Genomic DNA, 21,767 nt, shown 5'->3' on the forward strand with positions numbered 1-21,767 from the left:
AATGAATCATCATTTCTACTCACCTACACCGGACGACACCTCGCAAATGTTCTCACAGGCGGTTGTGGATCAACTGAGTGCTAGTAGATAGTATGTCTCGTGAGTGAGACTTGGTATCGCTCGCTCCAGATATGACGTATGAAACGATGATGCCTTTTGATAAGACAAAAATTGTAGGCAGCTACCCACCAGAAGAGATTATTTCCCATAACTACATTTTTCTTGGAATGCGAGGTGTGCTACATGACATCGAGCAGCTCGTTGGGTTACAGCTTATGAACTCTTTTGTGTGTACTAAATCGAGTTGAACATCGGAATTGACGACTAGCGAAGCGTGAATCTGTTTGTCAATTCGTATGAAATAACCAATCAATACAGTCCCTTCCCGATTTTGGCAACACGACCGGATTTTAATGTTGCCAAAATGGGGATGTTGCCAAAAACGGGAAAAAAAATTTCATACAAAATTTCATTTTTTTTTGTTTTCATGATTGATTTTAAATACTTAGAATATGTACTACAAAGTATGTGGAGTGTGTTTAAGTGATGCACGTGCATCATAATCGACATTTTTGCGGTATTATTCATAACTCGGAGAATGTAGTTCAAACAGATTTGAAAAAAATTCAACAATGATAATCAAACGATAATGTAACTAATTAGACAATTTCATAATACAAATTAAATAATAAATAATATTATTATTAAATAATAAATAATATTAGAAAATAACTATAGCGTCGGCCACGTCCTTACTAAAAATTATGACGTCCTTACTTAAAATTGTGGCGATTTAAAAGCGTTTCTGTTTTAGTTCATTGAAGTGCTGACTTCAATCTGACATCTCATATAAATTTTAGTCCACCAAAAATGCTTGTTTTTATCATAATTCACTATATAAATCAACGACGGATACAAGATGACTAAATGTGCTACAAATTTCGAATTCTTATATAATGGATTTTGATGGAGGAAAACTTTCTTGTAGTCGGTGTGATTAAGAGTAAAGTTCTTTCACAACTTTCGCTGACATTATGGAAAAAATGAACGCAAGGCATAAGACATTCCTTTGTTTTAGAAGATGGTTATAGAAATCTGCATTCTGCACATTGGTCAAGAGTATCCAATGTCGTGTGAGTATGGGTTAACTACACTCGACTCACTAAAACCAAATCCCTTTGCACTAGTCGGTTTCCTAGCACTCAACCCAGGAATATTTCAGGCGGCAATGATTGATCCATGAGCACAATGTGCACGTCGCACTACGAGTGACAGTGTGGCCAAATGGAAGCTGGAAGACCATTTGCGGCATGCCACATATGACACTCGATAGCAGTCAACCTACGGACAAACTGGTACTCGCTGCAGGTCATCGCACTCCAGTTCTCCATGCACTACTTTCATTATTATAAGTTTAAAAAGATGGAAGAGCTTGCATCAATGGCAACAAAATCAAGGTGGTTGAAGAATTCGAATACCAGCAGACAAATTCGGAGACGCAATGTGGCAGGAAAGCGTACATACTTTGGACGTACCGTACCGTACGTACCGTACCTTACCAAACAGACTCCCTTATTAAACCGGTGGCGATAGCCCTCCGTGGACACGACTACACGAGATCTGGACAATACTTGTGGAGGACCAACGCGTAAAAATGGTTCTCTACAACGATCCGACAGGCACAATAAGGCGAGGTGTGCAGCGACCAAGGAGGATCGATCAGGTGGAAGACGATTTACGGACCCTCTGTAGACTGCGTGACTGGTAACGTACAGCAGTAGACGGAGACGACTGTTATGTACGCAGAGGCTATCGATTTTAAATTCTGAACTATTTTTTTCAACCATCTAAGACGAGTTTAGTACCCTCAATTGCAGATACGTATTTCGACCTCACAGTTGAGGTCGAAATACGTATCTGCAAAGATAACAAAATGTAGGGGGATTAAATGGAGAGTACTAAACTCGTCTTAGACGGTTAAATACCTTCTACTAAAAAGAGCCTAAAATATTTTTTCTATTTTTTTTCCAATGCCTGCTCATAACTTGCCGCACGGCAGAGCATCAAGTTGGCTTAGATTAACCCGATTTTTTCTCATGATCAGATTTTTTTTTAATGCCTGTTCGAGAGCCTTACGGTTACATGTTACCAAACTCTTACCATTACTGTCGAACTGTTGGCAAACATGCTGGAATCAAAAGTCTCGTTATGCAATTAACACATCAGGAAACTGGAAAAGCCCATAGTGTTCTGATATTAATCGCTAGACAAATTTGCATCAATTTAAAACAATAAGACTCTTTGAAATAAAATTATTGCTTATTGTCTATACGGGAATGCAGTAGAAAGACGGATAAAATGATAAAATGACAGTTTCTCGGCTGATATAAGAAAAGAGGCGCATAACAGGAGCATAACGACTTGATGGCTATATAGCGCATTTAGAAAATAGCAGTAGCAATTAAATCTACTGGGGCTTGCTTGCTCCTGGATCACTTATGCAGCATCGGTTGCATTGTGATGTAAACAGCGGGCTTCGCTTAATAGGTGTTGTACTATGTACATTGGTGTGAGTCGGCTTGTCTACGACAAAATCAGTGAGAATGTCAAAAAATACGACATTCTACGGTGGGCTGGTTAGATTAGGGTAGTGTGAATAGGGACATGGAAAACGTGAATAATAAGAGCAGAAAAGTTTCAGTATAAATTGTTTGCAATGAGCGGTGATACGAGTGGTGATTAATTTTTTCAGTGAAAGTGCCCACTATTCGTACAGAGCCCATAATACGCATATAAACCTTAATGATATTCACTTTTGGTTTTGTTTATCCTATAACATATTAATAAAAAGGATTTAGCTCTAAAAAGTAGGTTGTTGCCAAAATCGGGAAGAAAATGTTGCCAAAAACGGGTGTTGCCAAAATCGGGGGTAGACAAAAACGGGTGTTGCCAAAATCGGGATGGGACTGTATTTCAAAAATTTGATAATCCAACTGATTTACAATTTGAAAATTTAAGAGAAAGGTGTGCTTATTCAAATTTTATTAAATATTTCAAGTGTATCATCTTGGAGTTGCCACCCTGTATGTGAAGTAAACTAGACTGTACAATGCTGGTACAGATTTATCATGCTAAAGCCCATTTGTCGTCACTAAAAAAAATAACGTTTGCAACTCGTTTCAAAACTCATACACATTTCCACTTGCTCCACGTTCCACTAAGATTAGCGAACTTTCATAGAATCGAGTTGAAAATAGGTTCGTCGCTAAAAGTTAATAAAAGTTATGGTCTACTGGTCTCCAATGGTCATGGAGGAGAAGAAGGGGGGGGGGGGGTTATGTTAAAAATTAAATATTAAAATGAAGGAAATGAATTTGTGAGGAATGTTTTGAATATTATTATTGTTGCGCCCTCAAATTTTTTTTTAACAAAAAAATTCGAAGGGAGGGAGGAGACATTATTTTTTGAAAATATATGTATCGACCTTATGTTGAAAAAAATATTGAATAATTTTCAAAAATCTAACTTAAAAAACCCTTTTGGTCCATATATTATATGGGTCTCCTTCTAGCTTTGCGTGCAAAGGCTTGGGATTGCCATTCTGGAGATGGCGAGTTAGATTTTCGGTCCGGTCTAGGTTGTTTTGGGTTTGGAAACATTCTCGACTGAAGACAAAGACTCTATGACAAAAGGTCGAAGGACAAAATGTCGAAAGGACAAAAGGTCAAAAAGACAAAGAGACGAAAGGGACAAAAGTTAGATCAAGAACAAGTTGATAATACGTTTGGTGTATTCCCAAGGAATTTGTGAAATGCATTTAGCTTTAAACATTGTATTACCCATCAATCAAAGATGAAGAATGAGCAACTTTCAAAGAAGGAGTAATTACTATAAAACAATATTATGAACATCTACATAGTTTTGTGAGAGATAAAAGAGATGCTTGATTTAAGAAATGAATAAAACCTGTATTGTGCAAGATTGATACTCTCCGTTTCAGTTTCTTGTGTATTTAGACCTTTTGTCCCTTTCGACCTTTTTCCTCTTTGCGACCTTTTGTCTCTTTCGACCTTTTGTCCCGTTCGACGTTTTGTCCTTTTCGATCTCTTGTCCTTTCGACCTTTTGTCTTTCAACCTTTTGTCCCCATCCCTCAAGATCCTCAAGATACATACTCAATACTCATGTTTTGACTGGCATAGACATGCTTTCAATTCATAATTGCGGAAATGCTAATAGAATACTAACTTGAACAGCAGGTCAAATTTCAGTTGGAATGTAGCGCCATTGATCAAGAAGAAGCTAAAGAAGAAGAATACAAGAACATGGAACTGAGTCTTGAGGGCCATAATTGATTGGGGGTACAATATTGGTCGTTTTACTCTACAACACTGTACGTATCGCTGTTGAGCAGTGCAGCAGAAGGTCACACGCCGCTAACCATTATCATTGGTAATGGAATGACAGGACGGAAAAAAACTTTATCTACCGATTTACGTGTTTGCGTCTTCGATGACTATCTATACATCGTTTTTTGGGCACTCTGTGTGGGCCTTATCAAGGCTCTCATTCTCATAGAACTCATCCTTCATGTCATCGACGTATCGTTCGTTTGCTGACTAGGCTATATTTGCAAACATTGCCCTTCATTCATACAGTATATTCGTGTAGTTCTGGATGTAATAGCTTTAGATTTGGTCACTTATCGACTATGACCAAATAACTCGCTCCATTTTCTCTCCCGATTATTATGGAACCAACCACGCGTTCTGCTCTGTCGCTACAGGGTGTCGGTTATTATTAGCTCCATTGGAATCACAGTATCTGGGTAATAATTACTAGATAATGCCGCGCAAGACTGAGTTCAGGCACAGATATTTAGAACAGATATTTAGACTAGAACTAATTTTATTGAAAATCCTGTGTTAACTTTTGCTCTGTTTGCTGTTAACATCTACTCTGATTGCGGAAGTACAAATGCATTGACAGATGCATTTGAACTGCGTTTGTCATAACAATGATCTCCAATCGACTGCCAAACGCGGTCTCAATTCAAAATACATTTGAGTTAACGGTTGCGGATGTTTATACATGTATCAGCCAGCCTCATTATCTATTATCTGTGGTTCAAGCTTATTGGGCTAGTAGTTTTTTTAACCTACTTCTCCCGCAAATACTTCCAGATTTACCGTCCAGTATGATATACTATCTATATATCCAGTCATATCCGTTAACAACGGTACGGAGTCCGTTGAAGCTACGGCATCTGTGTTTTTGCTGCGAACTGAAAGCAGAAATAACCGACAGAATGGCTGTTCGATACAACGTGATAGGGTTTTCTTGTCCACCATGTTTTGGCCGTTGTTCACATGAATATGATGCGCTGGACTCTCTTATACTTTGAGTAAGACTGACCGATAAAGTCGATAAACAAATTATTCAAACATTGTAATGTAATACTTAATTTCAGGTGATTGTATCGTTTCAGATACAGAAATAATAATAATTATATGTTTTACAGGCCTTAACATTGATGTGCTTCAGTAGAGGTGTGGGCCAAAGTCCTTTAAGTCTGTATAAGCGTATATAAGTCTAAAAATTATATGGACATTACCACCCACAGCGGGCGGGCGGAGTGATACCTTACGTCTGTTATTGCCTGATTTTCTCAAAATTGCACGCGGCGAACCCTTCATGAAAGGTACCGCCGCGCTTTCTGCACCCCGTTTACTTGATTCTTATGGGTGAATAGCATTGCGGTGTATCGTTTGGCGCGGCCGTACCTTTCGACAGTCATTCGCCGCGTGAAGTTTTGTGCAAGTACCCATTTGGGAACACTACAAACGCCGCGCAGTGTATCATATCCAGAAAATCTGACAATACACGGAACTCTAGAACTACCTGAAAGTGGGTTGTTTTCATCAAAGCCGTAGTTTGGGTATAGTAACCCAATTTTGAGTAAAATAATTATTCTCGCACTAGGTAGTTTGCCTTTAACCCCGGGCAGAAAATTCACCCAAGACTGAGTTTAATTTACCCAACGTTGACCTTAATTTACTCAAAATTGAGTATATTGAATTTCCTCAAAATTTGAGTTATTGTACTGTGCAACCCCGGTGGGTTTGATGCATCTCGTTTTATCTTTGACAACAATCATGGAAAAGAAAAGAAAGCCCTACCCAAATTTTATTGATTTTTTGCGTTTTTTATGGAAAGTTTTTAATTTTTTTGTGGAAAAAATACTTATTTCGTGGAAAATTTTGTAATTGTTAATTGCTAATATTGATTTATTTATAGAGAAATTGTATTTTTTTCCTTGGAACATTTTGATTTTCTTTATGGAAAATCTTGAAAACTTTGCTTTTAAAAGTGCTAATTTATTTTTGTATTGTGGAAGATTCTCGATTGATTGTGGAAATTTTGCATTTTTTGTGGGAATTTTATATTTATTTATTGCTTTATTGAAAAGTTCCCAATTATTTTGTGGAAAAATTCTTATTGTTTAGAAGGAGTTTTTATTTTAGTCAAAAACTTTTGCTTGAATTTAGGGTTTTCAATCTTTGAATACTTCTAAACCTAAGGCGCGTCTTAGGCAGTTTAGTTGATAAATGGTGGTCAACCTTCTTCTTCTTCTTCTTCTTATTCGGATTACATCCCCACACTGGGACAGAGCCGCCTCGCAGCTTAGTGTTCATTAAGCATTTCTACAGTTATTAACTGTGAGATTTCTAAGCCAGGTTACCATTTTTGCATTCGTATATCATGAGGCTAGCACGATGATACTTTTATGCACAGGGAAGTCGAGATAACTTCCAATCCGAAAATTACCTAGACCGGCACCGGGAATCGAAGTCAGCCAGTCAGCATGGTCTTGCTTTGTAGCCGCGCATCTTACCACACGGCTAAGGAGGGGCCTGTCAACCTACAAGATGCGAATAGTTAATAGTAATCAGGGGTATACCTCAAAAGTTCAACCCAATGGACGCAGTGGTACCACGCCCAAAAATAAATAAATAAAAAACGGCACGTGAAAACGTCCCAAAACACCCAGATTAATCCACCTAGCAGTGATGATGCCTTTCTCGTGCACTATAAAATATATTGAAAAAATCACATTAGAAAGGTAGAAAAAGCTCTTTAGGATCACATTTTTTCGATCATTTTACATATTTTTTGCATCGATTGAAATGCATTGCCATTGGGAAAATACAATAATTTTTCAATAATTCCGAAATGCAATGTCCGATTGGGCAAACAATGGGACCGCATTCCCCGTCGAATGCAACTTGTTGCGAGTAAATCGGATAATGCTAAATTCCAGAAAGGGTGTCAACAAAATTTGTTCACAAACACATATACACACACACATACAAATATCACCTCAGTTCGTCGAACTGAGTCGATCGGTATAACACTATGGATCTCCGGGCCTTCTATAAAAAGTTATTTTTTGGAACAACTTTGTTGTAAGAGAAAGGCAAAATTGTTGGATATTTTATTTTATGATTGAATTAAGAAATCCTATTTGAAAATTGGTTCCGATTATTACCCAGGTTTTTTACGTCTCTCAGTCAATCTGAACATTCACAAATTTGTAAACAGGGGGGCTGTTCTGTTTTCCATATCACCATATTCATCTCATCGCAAAACAAAGAAACACAGCACCAATCTCGTTGTTTCTTTTTGCTAACATACGTCCTCACTGCTGAAAAAATCACAAAAATAAAAAACGTAGAAGGTTGTATCAGAAATACGACCGCAAAAACAACGTAGAATTACGTAAGTGACTCAGAACAGTAATTATAGGTTTCTTGCTTTTAATCAGTTTTCGAATTTGATTTTAAACATTTATCAATTCATGCGCTAGATGACTCATAGCAGAAATGTAGGCAATTAACTGTGTATTACAAGCTTTCAACAGTGCCTGACGTAATTCAATTTTTCAATAGTTTAGCACCCTTATTAAATTGTTTTGAATAGTTGTGCAAAATCTTAAAGAGTTTGTCGATCGTTTGATACAGAAATCATCAAAATCGGTTGGAAGATGGCTAAGTTATTAGCCCATACTTCCTGACCACTTTTCGTGATAGTCTCAAATTCAATTCTGCAGACTGACCCCCCTATGTTTTCCCGGAAGACGTATTCTACGTCAAAAAAACTGAAAATTGCATCACGTTAGACATTGAAAGTGATGTCTGTGCTAGAGAATGCATGCATATTGCATGCCAAATCGAACCTGGTGAGAAAATGTTTATTCCAAGAGCACCCCTGTTTACTTAGTAGGTGCTGGGATTAAAGATGATATTCGATTGAAGATTTACTCAACTGTTTCATATTTCATATTTTTAATTTTCATATTTATTTGAATACGGCGCTGTTCTGTTGCTCTCAAGCAATTATGAAGTTCACTGTGAGGAAAATTCGTCTCAGCTCAAACTTCTCCCACGTAATATGATGGAAATTTTTTTCCAAGCTCGTTTATTTGGTAGGCTCAGGCGTGTATAACACAATATGATGGTTATGATTAGAACCAATTTGTTTTCCACAATACGCCTATCCAATCACAAGCAGCAACAAAGCTTATGATTGGTACTTTGAAAAATATTTGTCTCGGCTCAAAAGAACCCATTTGTTTTCAGTAATGCACCCTCTCAATCACAAGCAGCGACAAAACAGAAGCAGAATCCAAAGAAAATTTCATTTCATTGCTACTGACCCCAATGTCATCCACTCGATAAGTTACCGCTAAAACGCGATAGACACCATCCATGCGAATCAATTTTCGCAGCATCCCCCTCCGAAGAGCGCTTGCGCTGCTGCCGACGCTAAGCGATAATAGTTTTCACTTTGAAAAAGTAAAAGAATAAGAAGAAGAAGGAAAAGAGGAGGCCCTGGTTATGTACGAAAGCACTGGCATCGAACGAAAGAAAGGTGGAGCAAGCAAGCCGATGCCAATGATACGGCTCCCAAAGGGGCGGGGCCTCGGACTCCATGCAAACGTATTCTGACCAGCCCAAGTCTGGTTTTCTCGGAAAATCGGCAGGACAATTGCATCGCAGCGCCAACCAGACATCACCGGCGGTGGCAAGGCTGCGGAGAAGGCAACAGCAATGATGGTTGCTGTGTGGCCTAATTCCCCCGAACGAGCAATCCGTTGATTTGATCGCTTGTGTGCTGTCTTCTTGAGCGTGCAACTCCTAGCGTGCCCGACGAGGAAAGAGGCAAAGTCATGGCCTGTTATTCACTAGTCAATGTTGGCAACCGATCCATTATACGGATGATATTTACATGTCTGTCATCAATGCACGCTCAGAGTGGATTGCCCAATTTCTATTAAATCTCACCCTCACATTCCCCTTCTTCTCTCATCAAAAAAGAAGAGAAAAAGAAAGAAAAAGAGAAAAAAAAACATTGACTTGCGATTTTCATAAAACAACTAAAAACAACGCATTTTTTTACATTACAGCCGAATTTAATTTTACAATTCAATATCCAATATCCGTACTCAATTCCCATTTTCAAAATCATCCTAATTCAAACATGTCAATCCTACGTTTGATACGATTTTCCCATCCATACGCTAGTGCATATTTACTAAACAAATTAATCCAAATAATTTTTTTTCTGAGCCTTCTGAACTGTCAACTTTTTTTTATGTTCATGATCCTCTATCTGTATTCCTTTTTTTGCAAATATATCCAGCATTTCAATCCAAAACCCAATAGAATTAGAGGCCGTCAGACCATATACAATACAATTTTGATGGCCTTCCAACAGGAAAAGTCAAAACAATATCGGTGGCTCTCCAAACATACTCTGTATTGGTTCTTCAAGCTTAAGCCAATCAGTTCGGCACTCTCACAATACACCATTGAAATTCAAATTTGAAACGTTGTGTTCTGCTGGTCCACCGCATTAACGTTTCTTTGACGCGAACAATCCGCCCCTCTTCTACACAACCATCAAAAGCTGCAACAACCCGATACTCTTCCAGAGCACCTTCGACAACACAAGCAGAAAACCGATGAGAAAACAAATCATTTATTCCGAAAACAAATCATGTTTAATCGAAACCGATAAGAACAACAAATCATTCAATCTAGTACCTTCGACATTACAAGTGGAAACCGATGAGAAAACGAATCATTTGCTTCGACGCTACTTCAGAGTTCTTTCGATATTTAAACTCGTTTAAGTCAAACCGATAAGAGAACAAATAAATTATTTCAGCGCTCTTCCAGAACGTCTTCGACGTCACAAGCCAAAACTAATGAGCAAACATTCAATCCGTGCCACAGCAGCTTACCACATCGCATATCAAAACCAATGAGAAAATAAACTTTTTTTTAAATTCGAAACCGTTGAGAAAACAACACATTTTTCAATCCAGAGTGCCTTCGACATCACAAACCACAACCGACGAGCAAATCATTCAATCCGACGCACTTCCAGAGCATCTTCGACATGACAAGTCGAAACCAATGAGCGAATCATTCAATCCGGCGCTCTTCCAGAGCGTCTTCGACACTACAAGTTGAAACCGATGAACAAATTATTCAAGCTGACGCCGTTCCAGAGCGTCTTTGACAACACAAGTCGAAACCGATGAGACAATCATTCAATTCGACGCTCTTCCAGAGCATCTTTGACATCACATGTCCAAACCGATGAACAAATCATTCAATCTGATGCTCTTCCTTCTTCGATATCACAAGTTGAAACCGGTGAACAAATAATTCAATCCGACGCTCTTCCAGAGCGCCTTCGACACTACAAGTCGAAACCGATGCGCAAATAATTTAACCCGACGCTCTTCCAGAGCGTCTTCGGCATCCCAAAGCGAAACCGATGAGCAAATCATTCAATTCGACGCTCTTTCAGACCGCCTACGACACTACAAGTCGAAACCGATGAGCAAATCATTCAATCTGACGCTCTTCCAGAGCGTCTTCGACATTACAAGCTGAAACCGATGGGCAAATCATTCAATTCGACGCTCTCCCAGAGCTTCTTCGACACCACAAGTCGAAACCGATGGACAAATCATTCAATCCGACGCTCTTCCAGAGTGTCTTCGACATGACAAGTCGAAACCGATGAGCAAATCATTCAATCCGACACTCTTCCAGAGCGTCTTCGACATCACAAGTCGAAACCGTTGAGCAAATCATTCAATCCGACGCTCTTCCAGAGCGCCTTCAACACTACAAGTCGAAACCGATGACCAAATCATTCAATCCGACGCTCTTCCAGAACGTCTTTGACATCACAAGTCGAAACCGATAAGAAAATTATGCAATCCGACGCTCTTCCAGAGCGTCTTCGACATTACAAGTCGAAACCGATGAGAAAACAAATAATTTGTGTGTGTCGCTCGCTGCTGATCGATCGTTAAAGCTCTTGCCCTTGGTTGTTATTTCACGTTGTAAAACTGATCAATCTTGCCCAGGTTTTCTAAATTATAATTCGTTCGTCTGTGCATCGTTTCTGTAATATATATGTGCATCGTATTTGATTGAGCTTCGAGTCGAAAACTCCGAAAACTGCCAGACCATTATCATCGAATTCAACCATACCGATAAAATGGATCAACAATGTAGAAAGTGCACAGCAAACATAGACGTAATGAACGAGCTCTACACGGTATGTGAAGGAAGATGTGCAAATAGATTCCACGCTTCATGTGTTGGTGTTAGCGAGGATCAACTGTGCGCGCTATCCAAAAATATAATTTGGATATGTGATGAGTGCATGCAAGAATATTGTAGGTCTAGGGATTCTATGCCCGAGGCACCTCGTATTAATTCGACGTCTTCAATTGCAACCGAGCTGGATGAACTAAAGTCCCAAGTAGCAAAAATCAACGATGCGATTGCCAGGATAAACGATGCAGTACTGTCTTCTGTTCCTCCATCACATCCACATTCAACACCAGTTAATTCGGCGAAATCATTTACCAATGCAAACAATAGTCGTATACAAAATAACGATGAGTCTTTTTCATTTGTTTTAACAAATATTGATTGCTGTGTGACCGAATCAGAAATTGCTAGTTTAGTTTCAAATTCTCTTAACGCTCCCATGCCCGAATGTTTGAACGTTACAAAGTTAGTACCAAGCTGGAAACGATGTGAGGGTTTAGATTATATTTCTTTCAAAATTGTTTTGAATACACGATGGAAGCAATCAGCTATGCATGCGAAGACTTGGCCACGAAACATTAAATGCAGAGAATTTTTCAACAGGTTGAATGAAACATGGAAGCCGGTAAACGAGTAGGTTTGAACTTTGTAAATTGGTCGGTGTGAATTTGTGTATTATGTTTTATTAATTATGTATTAGAGATTGAATAGTTAATGTTTAGTTATACTATGTAAATTTGAAAGTTTGATGTAATCACCGATTGTTACCGTTAAGAAATAATGTTTGATGTCAACTAGAATAAGAAATTCAATAAGATCAATGGTGATCAGTTGGAGTATTACTAATAAACAAATAAACAAATAAACAAATTTATTCCGGCGATCTTCCCTTCGACATCACAAGTCGAAACCGAAGAAAAAAAAAAATGTCCCAATCACGCCCACAGGATACTTACAGAACAATAATTTCCATCCAGGAACAACCTAGCAGGATCGCCAAATGTGTGGCCTAATTCCCCCGAACGACCAATCCGTTGATTTGATCGCTTGTGTGCTGTCTTCTCGAGCGTGCAACTCCTGGCGTGCCCGACGAGGAAAGAGGCAAAGTCATGGCCTGTTATTCACTAGTCAATGTTGGCAACCGAACCGTTATACGGATGATATTTACATGTCTGTCATCAATGCACGCTCAGAGTGGATTGCCCAATTTCTATTAAATCTCACCCTCACAGTTGCTACGGGCGATGGCAGCGACGATAATTGCTACGAGCGGTGGCAGCAAGGCTCAGAGAAACATCATCAAGGGCGTCTCGTAAACGACATCTTCGTGCGTTTCGAGCTGGCCAAGCCCGCCGTATCGGAGGGTTCCAAAGTCTTCACCAAGTAAGTCAGCTCCTAGTGAATGAACGAGGAATTAGCTTTATTTAAAACGGCCCTTTTCAGGGCCACAGTCCCACTCAAAGAGGAGAGGAATTTTCGTACCGCGCACGCCGGAAATCAAAATTTTGAAATGAATTTTCACTACTGATGCCACTGTCAGCCAATTTATGATTTGCCGCTGGAACACGATAGATGTCATCCATCCTAATACATTGTTTAGCAACGTCTCCATGCAAGGAGCGCATGGGCTGCTACCGTCAAAGAATTTTGCCCGTCACCAAGTGATTATGATTTGCATTTTTTGCAGATTTTTGTGTCGGCTCAACCTTCTCTCGTGTAAAAAACTGATTTTGTTTCCAATGACGCGCCTTTCCAATAATAAACAGCAAGTATACCGAAATCAGAATCTTTGGAAAATCTCACATGACTGCTAACGCAACTCAATGATGTGAGACGTCATCATTGTTTACTTCCCGCACTTTCACTGCTATCTATTCCAACTTTCTACCGTCGCCAAGCGATGTGCACATTGAAGAAAATATTTCGGCTCTACCTTCTCTTGCGTACAATGGTAGATTTGACAAGAATCGATTTTGATCCATAATGCGCCTTTCTAATCATTCATATCAAACAAACGATAGTCGGACCGTAATCGATGCCAGTTTTGCAATCAACTCTTTCTTCTCATAAAATGTTGGTCCTGAGAAGAACCGATTTTCTTTCCACAATGCGTCACTAACAGTAACTAAACGATAGTCCGAACATTGTTGCTTGTGGCGATGGTCTCTCGATGTTCCGCTTTCTGCTGAGACTGCTGCTACGGGTGTCATCGTTGTGGCCGCTCTCCGAGAAAATTTAATTGAACTGAGGATTGGAGTCGAGCCCGTAAGTTGCATGATTTTGATGTCTGTGCTTGCGATGCACATACGCGATTGGTTGGTTTACCGATTTTTCAGTGCCTAGTAAAATTCAATTTTCCAATAGTTCAGCACCTTGAATGCATTTTTTCGATAGTTGAGCAAAATCTTAAAGAGTTCGTCGATCGATTAACACCAAAATCTTTCAAATCGGTTGAAAGAAGGCTGAGTTATTAGCCCATACTTCCTGACCACTTTTCGTGACGGTCTCAGATTTGAAACTGCAGAATGACCCCCTATGTTCCGGAAAGACGTAATCCTACGTCAAAAAACAAATCAAATTTCTTTTCATTGCTCTGTTTTTGATGGGATGGAAATGGGAGCTATGAGATCGGCACTTCATCTCATACCGTTCCCCTACCACCTGAATTTTCTCTGTTTTTTGTGATACTTTTCGTTAACGCATTGTTTCGGTGACGTCAAAGGTCTTAATCGACTAAACCAAACCGTGTAAAAAAACTTGGGATAAGGATTGTAGGTACTTGACGATTGATTTTATTTTTCGATTGGATTACAAAATTGGATTTTGTGTCTCAATTTGGAGATTGTGTTTGAAAATATGAGTTGATGATTTGCAGTAGAAATTTATGGTTGAGATTTAAAACTAAAAATTGAATTTGGAAGGAGCTGTTCTTTCAGTTTGTTGACGATTTTAGAGACGGAATGTCGCAGACGGATTGTCACAGCGTTTTGGTACTGGCAAGGCTTGTATATACAAAAAGTTGATAAAAATTAAAGGGGACATAAAAAAACATAAAAAAAACATTAGAATACAATTTTAGGTCAGCTGTTAAGCTGCTGAGGAAAACAAAACAAACGCACAGAAATTGATCTAGAGTGCGGTGCTGCAAATAATTCATACTGACATTCGCAAGCTGGGTTTCTTTCGCAAGTTTTAAATGGATTGTCAGATTCTTTTAAAAAATTGACAAACTAAACTTTTGTTCAATTTCTGTGCGATTCGATTCATGACACTTTGATAATCAGTCGAACGCCCTACCAACTGCACCAGATACGCGGCACGTTGCAGCATGATGTTAAAATTGAATGACAATCTAACAAGTCACCAATTATTAATTTGTCTCAACATTTCAGGTCCCAACCAAAAATATTTGATGACGATCATTGAAAGGCAATGGTAACTTGTTCGATGGAAATGCCTACCAGCGTGCAAGTCTTTGTAATAAAGCAATCAATTAAGCAAATTAAAATGTAAATCCACTCCTCAATTTTCTACAATTTTGATTTGATACCCGCTTAAGATTTAATACCGTGCTATACTGCAATGAATGTGTAGCTGCAACCTACCGACAAATTCAATCCAAAAAAATATCTGGATATAGATTTCATAGGCCTTCTATCAATGAAAAATGTTGATTTTTGAATATCTCGAAGGACGAAATCTTTTGAAACGTGTAGAAGATCTGTTCCGATTATAACACAATGTTCTACAAAGTTTTCTAGGATAGGGTGGTTCAAATAAGCGTGGAGCCACAGCGCTCATCTGATTCTTTATCATATTTTGAGTGTCCTCTGAAAATTTGAGCTCATTTGGATTAAAACTGATTTAGCACTAGCCGTTCCAAGTTTGCATGCAAATTAGTATGGGGAAATTTATTTTTTCATTAACTTGTTAATGACGCTTCCCTATTATATGGTATGGCTTTCATTTAGTTGTTGTTGCAATGAATTTCCTTCATCACACTCAGAGTTACGATTTTTTTAATGCCAAAATTATGCCAAAAACACTAAATCAATTTGAAGCACACCTAAATTTCAACCAATTGAGCTGAAATTTTCACCAGAAGTCTATCTTAGCATAATAATTGTGAATACCAGTTGATCGGTCGATTTAAAGAAACTTTTTAAAATTTGACAAGATCTAATATGGATTTATTAGTCATAACGAAAATAGTTAAAGTCTTCTGTAACCTCCAAATGTCCCAGAAATGGTTCTCCGGAAGATCCGGAACATCCGTAAAATGGCTAATTCCAAAAGTTCATCAAGAGCTGCGCGATTTTTTGATAACCATTAATTCTGGCAAATTGATAGGGAAAGTCTTCTATGATCTCCAAGTGCTTAAGGTCACTCCTGACGGAACCCAAGATTAAAAGTGCTCGCGTTTTAGGGGGCACACCACTCGATGCAGAGGCGCCGCACAACTGTCATTTTTGTTGATTTAGCTTTGCTGCGTCGCAGCATGCGTGAAATAATGAAAATGACAGTTGTGCGTTGCTTCCGTATCGAGTGGTGTGCCCCCGAAAACGCGAGCACTTTTAATCTTGGATTCCGTCAGAAGTGACCTTAAGAGACGGTCCTCCGGAATATCCGGTTCATTCGTATAAGTGGTCAATTCCAAAAGTTTATATCATATCATCGCGATTTTTTCGTAACCACCTATCCTGGCTAATTGTGTTTGCAATCAATAATAAAAGTCTTCGGTACTGTACAGTAATAGTACTCCGGAAGATCCAGAACATCCGTGAAAGTGGCCAATTTCAAAAATAATTCACGGAGGAACTTCCGGATTCATACTTCCTTGAGAATTTCTGGAGGAATTCTCGGAAGAAGTTCGGTGGAGTTCCCGGAACAGCCCCCCGAGGAATTACTTGATGAAATTTTGGACGGATTTGCGGAAAAACTTCTAGAGGAATTCCTTTAGGAACTGTCCAAGGGATTACTTGATGAACTTCTTAAGGGATTACCGGATGAACTTGTGGACGAACTTCCGGAGGAAGCTCTTGAAGAACTTCCAGGAGTTTCTGGAGAAGCTTCGGAGAAGTTCAAGGAGGAACGCCGCCACGCCGCCGTCGCTGGCTAATGATGATAAGTTACGCTAACTACAATTCCATTTAATTCCACCATTTGATTGTACCTTTGACAGATACGTATTTCGACCTTAATAGTAAGGCCGTCTTCAGTGTCTTATACTTGATTCGTCTTTTATTATTGTCATTGCATATCACGGAGGATTTTCGCTATTGATTGCATACATAATTCACCCATATGAATGAAAGCAACAATTAGCAAAGTTGTGGGATGATCTTTTTGAATTGACCATTTGCACTGATATTGCACAATCACTTCCCCACTATGGATGTTTTCGAAATAAAATGTGGAGCTCTGGGATAAACTTCTGGTATTAATAAGATTAGCGGATGTTCAAATTTCCCGGAGAGCCGGAACAATTAACAATGTTTTCTAAAAAAATCGAATGTGATTAACTTTTGCTAGGTCACAGAGGACTTTCACTCTTTACTCCACATATAATTTACCGTTACTACGTGAATGCTAACAAAAATGCTCAGCTCTGGGATCAACTTTTAGGATTATACTATTTTACGGATATTTCGGGTTTCCTGAGGACCGTATTGTGGTCATTTCGGTTCACAATAGACTTTTACTATTGATTGCATAATCAATTCGCTGATATAAACAGTTTCGAAAATTTGCTTTGAGATGAACTTTTGGAATTGGCCACTTTTACGTATGGTCCGGATCTTTCGGTCATCCGAGTTTTCGGGAGCTTTTTGGAATCACGGAAGACTTTCACTGATGATTGCATTCATTATTCGTCAGGATGGATGATTACGATACAATGCGAATGAACTGTTGGAAATGTCCGTTTTTATGGATGTTCCGAATCTTCCGAAGCACCGTTTTGGGACCATTTGGTCTCAGAGCACTTTCATACACAATTCGCCGATATGAATGGTTTCTAAAAAATAGCGAAACGCTGGGATGAATTTTGGAACTGGCCATTTTACGGATTTTCCGGAATATCCGGATGACCGTTCCTGGGGCATTTAGAGGTCACTAGAGACTTCAGTATTGATTGCACCCACAATTTACTAGAAAAAATGATTACCAAAAAATCGCGAAGCTCTGAGATTAACTTTTAGAATTGATAAGAAAATTATTTTGAGCTTTTTAGTGAAATGTCTTCACTTGTCATAAGACGAGTTTATACAATCCCATTGAATTCCACCACTTAATTGTATCTTGACAGATACGTATTTCGACCTCAACAGTAAGGCCGTCTTCAGTGTCTTGTCTTGACTCAAGTCGAGTCAAGTACAAGACACTGAAGACGGCCTTACTGTTGAGGTCGAAATACGTATCTGTCAAGATACAATTAAGTGGTGGAATTCAATGGGATTGTATAAACTCGTCTTATGACAAGTTTTAGAATTGGCCACTTTTAAGAATGTTCCGGATTTTTCCGGGGGATTGTTTCTGCGACACTTGGAGGTCACAGAAGACTTTAACTATTGATTGCATCCACAATTTTCCAGAATGAATGGTTACCGAAAAATCGCGAACCTCTGGGATAAACTTTAGGAATTGGCCATTTTACGGATGTTCTGGATCTCCCGGAGGACCGTTTCTGGAACACTTGTAGGTCACAGAAGGCTTTAACTGTTGATTGCACCCACAATTTGCCAGAATTAATGGTTACGAAAAAATCGCGAAGATCTGGGATGCACTTTTTTAATTGGCCAAGCTCCGGAATTGGAAGTTCCGGATCTTCCAGAGGGCTCTCCGATGACCGTTAGAGGGATAAATTTGCCAAGAAATTATATGTCATTTCTAGATAGATAGATAGCAAATACAGTTGGCATCATCAGAGCACATATTTGCAAGCAATTTTATGTTTCACAACACGAAACTCGAAAATTTGGTGCCAAATTGAGAAGCTCAGAAAGTACAAGCTACACTGCCGCTAACCGCAAGTCGAGCACATCTGTATATGGGCCTCCATATACAGATGTGCTCGACTTGCGGTTAGCGGCAGTACAGCTTTCGTTTGGTACCTAAAGATTGAAAATCGGTTGAAATTTGAGCTTTTGTGATCGTGACGAAATCTTGGGTCCAAATGGACCCCAGTGCACAATGTGTAACTTTTTTCAAATGCATTAGGAAGGTTAAGAAATTTATTAGTTTACGGAATACCAATAAATACTCACTGACTGTTATCCATTCGGAAATTGACAGTGCGAAACCGAATATGAATCTGTTACGAAGTGAGGTGACAAAGAAGGCTTCACTTAAAACAATAGATTAATTAAAGAACTGGCATGGACGAGACGAGCCAGCCTCGGGCTGAAAGTCTCGACAATAAAGACTCTCAAGCTCTGGCTTGAGATATTGATCACTTATTTAAGTAAGCCTAATCTGATATGTATTCTCAAAATATTTCAATGCAGCATATCGATCTTGTCGTCTGACTTTCAATCTCTTTTATCAATCATGTCAATATCTCATTTTGTTATCAAATCATGATATGTAGCATTCGTCTTTTCGGGTATGTATGTCTCTCTCGTAACTGATACATGCCAGTCGTCATCATTTCATCATTACGAAAAAAAAAAGTAACTGATTTAGTAATGAAGTATATTCCAATGAAAAATAATTCACTCAATTAATCTACTTCCAATTTTCGGAATGAACCTTCGATGCCGAAAAGCGAATCCGCATTCTTAGGTTTTCCCGGCCGTTTCTTCTCGTCAGTTCCGTATTGTTCATCTTCCTTGAAGTAATCACTGTTACTCTCTATTTTTGCGACCCACTTATCAACTAAGTCTTGAATCGGGCCAGCATCACCACCGTATTCCGATGGTAGCAAACGTTTTGGAATATATTGGTACAGGGATTCCATGTTACTACCATGTACCATCAGCTACAATCATGTAAGAATATGGTTTTAAAGTTTAAACAGGTTTCATTTTATGCAAAATTCGCTTTCACTTACCCGTGATCGGTTTTTCTCTGTCATGAAAGATTTGAATAAATTATAGACAGTTTCGAATCCAGAAGGTGTATTGATGTAGTGGAATCCTTTCAAACGTAACGGTGAACCCTCTTGCGACCACATTGTGGCCTTTTTCACAAACGTGGGATTGAATTGCAAGAAGTGGGCCATCGTGGTGTTGGATAAATCTAGGATTCCCATCTGTCCAGCAATGCCTAAGTTGTCATCTTCTTTCATCATAATATCTCCCATCATTGAGTTAAACTTGAACACATCTTGGATGGTGAATTTGGCCGGGTCATAAGCACCTGGTCGAATAAGGAAAATGCGAGGACTAGATGGGGTTTCGGTATTGGGCAGAGGAACTGCTGATCCCAGTCTCATCAGGGCTGCCATTTTCTCGTCATAAGGATCACGATTTCTGATCAGCTCAGGCAGAGCCGTTCGAATGGTGTAGTATAAGTCAAGCTTTTGCTTGGCTCGTTCGATGCTATGTTTGGCACCACGCAGAAACATGAGCAGAAATTGATCATCATTGCGTGACTTGATGTGAGGGCTCTTGGCCAACCATGTACGCAGCGTTGCTAAATCCTCTTCTATTCGGTCTGGAATTTCGTTCAGCTCTTCTTTTGCCTTCAGGGCAAGCTCAGGAGACAGCGGACGAATATCAGGCATGGCGAATTGCGCGGAATTGTAATCTGGGAATGAGCAGAACCGAATAAGTTTAATCTTTTTCAAGTTCGTAGGCTGAGCTTTATTGATTGTGATAAGAAACTACCTTTGTTCGCGATAAAAGATGTTTTTGTGCAATGGTATACATTTAATGACCATTAAGTATTACTTTAATAATTTCATACTGTAGTAAAGAAAATATTGATTCAATATCCATATAGTACCTATGGAATGAAAATTTACAGAAACTAATTGGAATTGATGAACAAGATTAAATATTAGGCTTATGCGAAACTATGTGAATGATTTTCAATTAGAAAGACAACGAATAAATTGAATATAAATTGATTTAAAATAATAATTGATTAAAAAATAATTGAAGGAAAAAAAATGAAAAATCGAAAACATTATATACTCACATGTGCAACAGGGTTAGCCTTCTAGGCTTATATGTTTGCTCAGCACAAAGTGACGATTGGAACTGTACTGAATTAATCTGTCTGCTTACTATCTGCGTTTATTCCCGATAGCATTTTATGCGAATATAATCAATGCGAAGTGATTAGATAATAAGACGAAAGCAGAATCGTACGGGTTTTCGCCTTCATTTTCCATTTGATATACAGATGGCATTCCGTAGCAGCTCTGTGATCGCGTGGCACATGGAAATTGAGAAAAATGTTAACAAATTTATTAAATATTTCCATGTTTATGCAAGCAGGGCTGTAGGCTGTAAATTAGATCCATTGACAATGTTCCATTGCAATGACACTATAAAAAGTATACTGCATATGAATTTATAGCCGAGTTGAAAGACAATAATCAATATCCTTCAATATTCAATGATTCTGCATTTCAGCTAGAACATAAACTGCTTTTTCATTTATTGTTCTTTTAGTACACAGTTGTCAATTGAAAGCTTTTCTATCAAGCTGTCTTTGTCCGAAGAGGCTTATTTAAAAAAAATTAGTATCTCTCTCTAAAACACCCATTACACGAAGGTATAGGTTTTCCTCTTTTTTTAAATGTTCTATCGGGGTTCATTTTTTCATACATGGGGTGGGGTGGGGTGGGGGAGGGGGAATGTGGTGAGTGTTCATATCGGCTATCGTTCTATGGAGTTTGGACCAAAAATTCCAAAATATTCTAGTTTGCTCATGATATGAAAGAGCGTGGTGGGTGGTTTAGAGATACTGATTATTTAAAAATAATATTTCCCTATAGAGACACCGTGATATGCTTATTATTTAATGAATAAGTATTTTGTATAGCAAACACAATGGATATATACAATATGTACTATGCCCAGGGGATTGAGAATGCCTCCCACCCGAAAGCTTTTTTGATCGGACCGAGAATCGAATTCGCCATCCCCTGATAGGCCCCTCTTGCCCTGAAACCTCTT

General features: G+C 38.8%; 2 protein-coding genes across 3 annotated transcripts in view; both read right to left on the reverse strand.

Moving 5' to 3' along the window:
* LOC134219402 (alpha-tocopherol transfer protein-like) overlaps nucleotides 1-12,740 on the reverse strand; it is a 27,113-nt gene extending 14,373 nt beyond the window's left edge. Inside the window, exon 1 of one of the 2 annotated variants that reach the window (XM_062698126.1) lies at nucleotides 12,597-12,740. The gene's annotated coding sequence lies outside the window, so the exon portion shown is untranslated. Of the gene's footprint in view, nucleotides 1-23; nucleotides 191-12,596 lie in introns of those variants that run through there. The other variant, XM_062698127.1, reaches the window with a different exon arrangement.
* A 6,581-nt stretch (nucleotides 12,741-19,321) lies between these two features.
* LOC134219403 (retinol-binding protein pinta-like) lies at nucleotides 19,322-20,921 on the reverse strand. The gene is made up of 3 exons (XM_062698128.1): nucleotides 20,782-20,921; nucleotides 19,691-20,388; nucleotides 19,322-19,618 (listed from the first exon to the last, which is right to left on the reverse strand). The coding sequence occupies exons 2-3, from the start codon at nucleotides 20,363-20,365 to the stop codon at nucleotides 19,361-19,363; spliced, it is 933 nt and encodes a 310-aa protein (XP_062554112.1). The 5' UTR covers nucleotides 20,366-20,388; nucleotides 20,782-20,921; the 3' UTR covers nucleotides 19,322-19,360.
* Nucleotides 20,922-21,767: the final 846 nt, after the last annotated feature.

This window comes from Armigeres subalbatus, chromosome 3, assembly GCF_024139115.2.
Source record: "Armigeres subalbatus isolate Guangzhou_Male chromosome 3, GZ_Asu_2, whole genome shotgun sequence".
In the NCBI taxonomy this organism is placed as follows: Eukaryota; Metazoa; Arthropoda; class Insecta; order Diptera; family Culicidae; genus Armigeres; species Armigeres subalbatus.

Excerpts from the sequence above, each read along its gene's own strand:
- LOC134219403 (XM_062698128.1), bottom strand. The coding sequence starts at position 20,365 with ATGCCTGATATTCGTCCGCTGTCTCCTGAGCTTGCCCTGAAGGCAAAA. Across the intron at positions 19,619-19,690 it reads CAGAGAAAAACCGATCACGG|CTGATGGTACATGGTAGTAA; the intron begins GTAAGTGAAAGC and ends ACATGATTGTAG.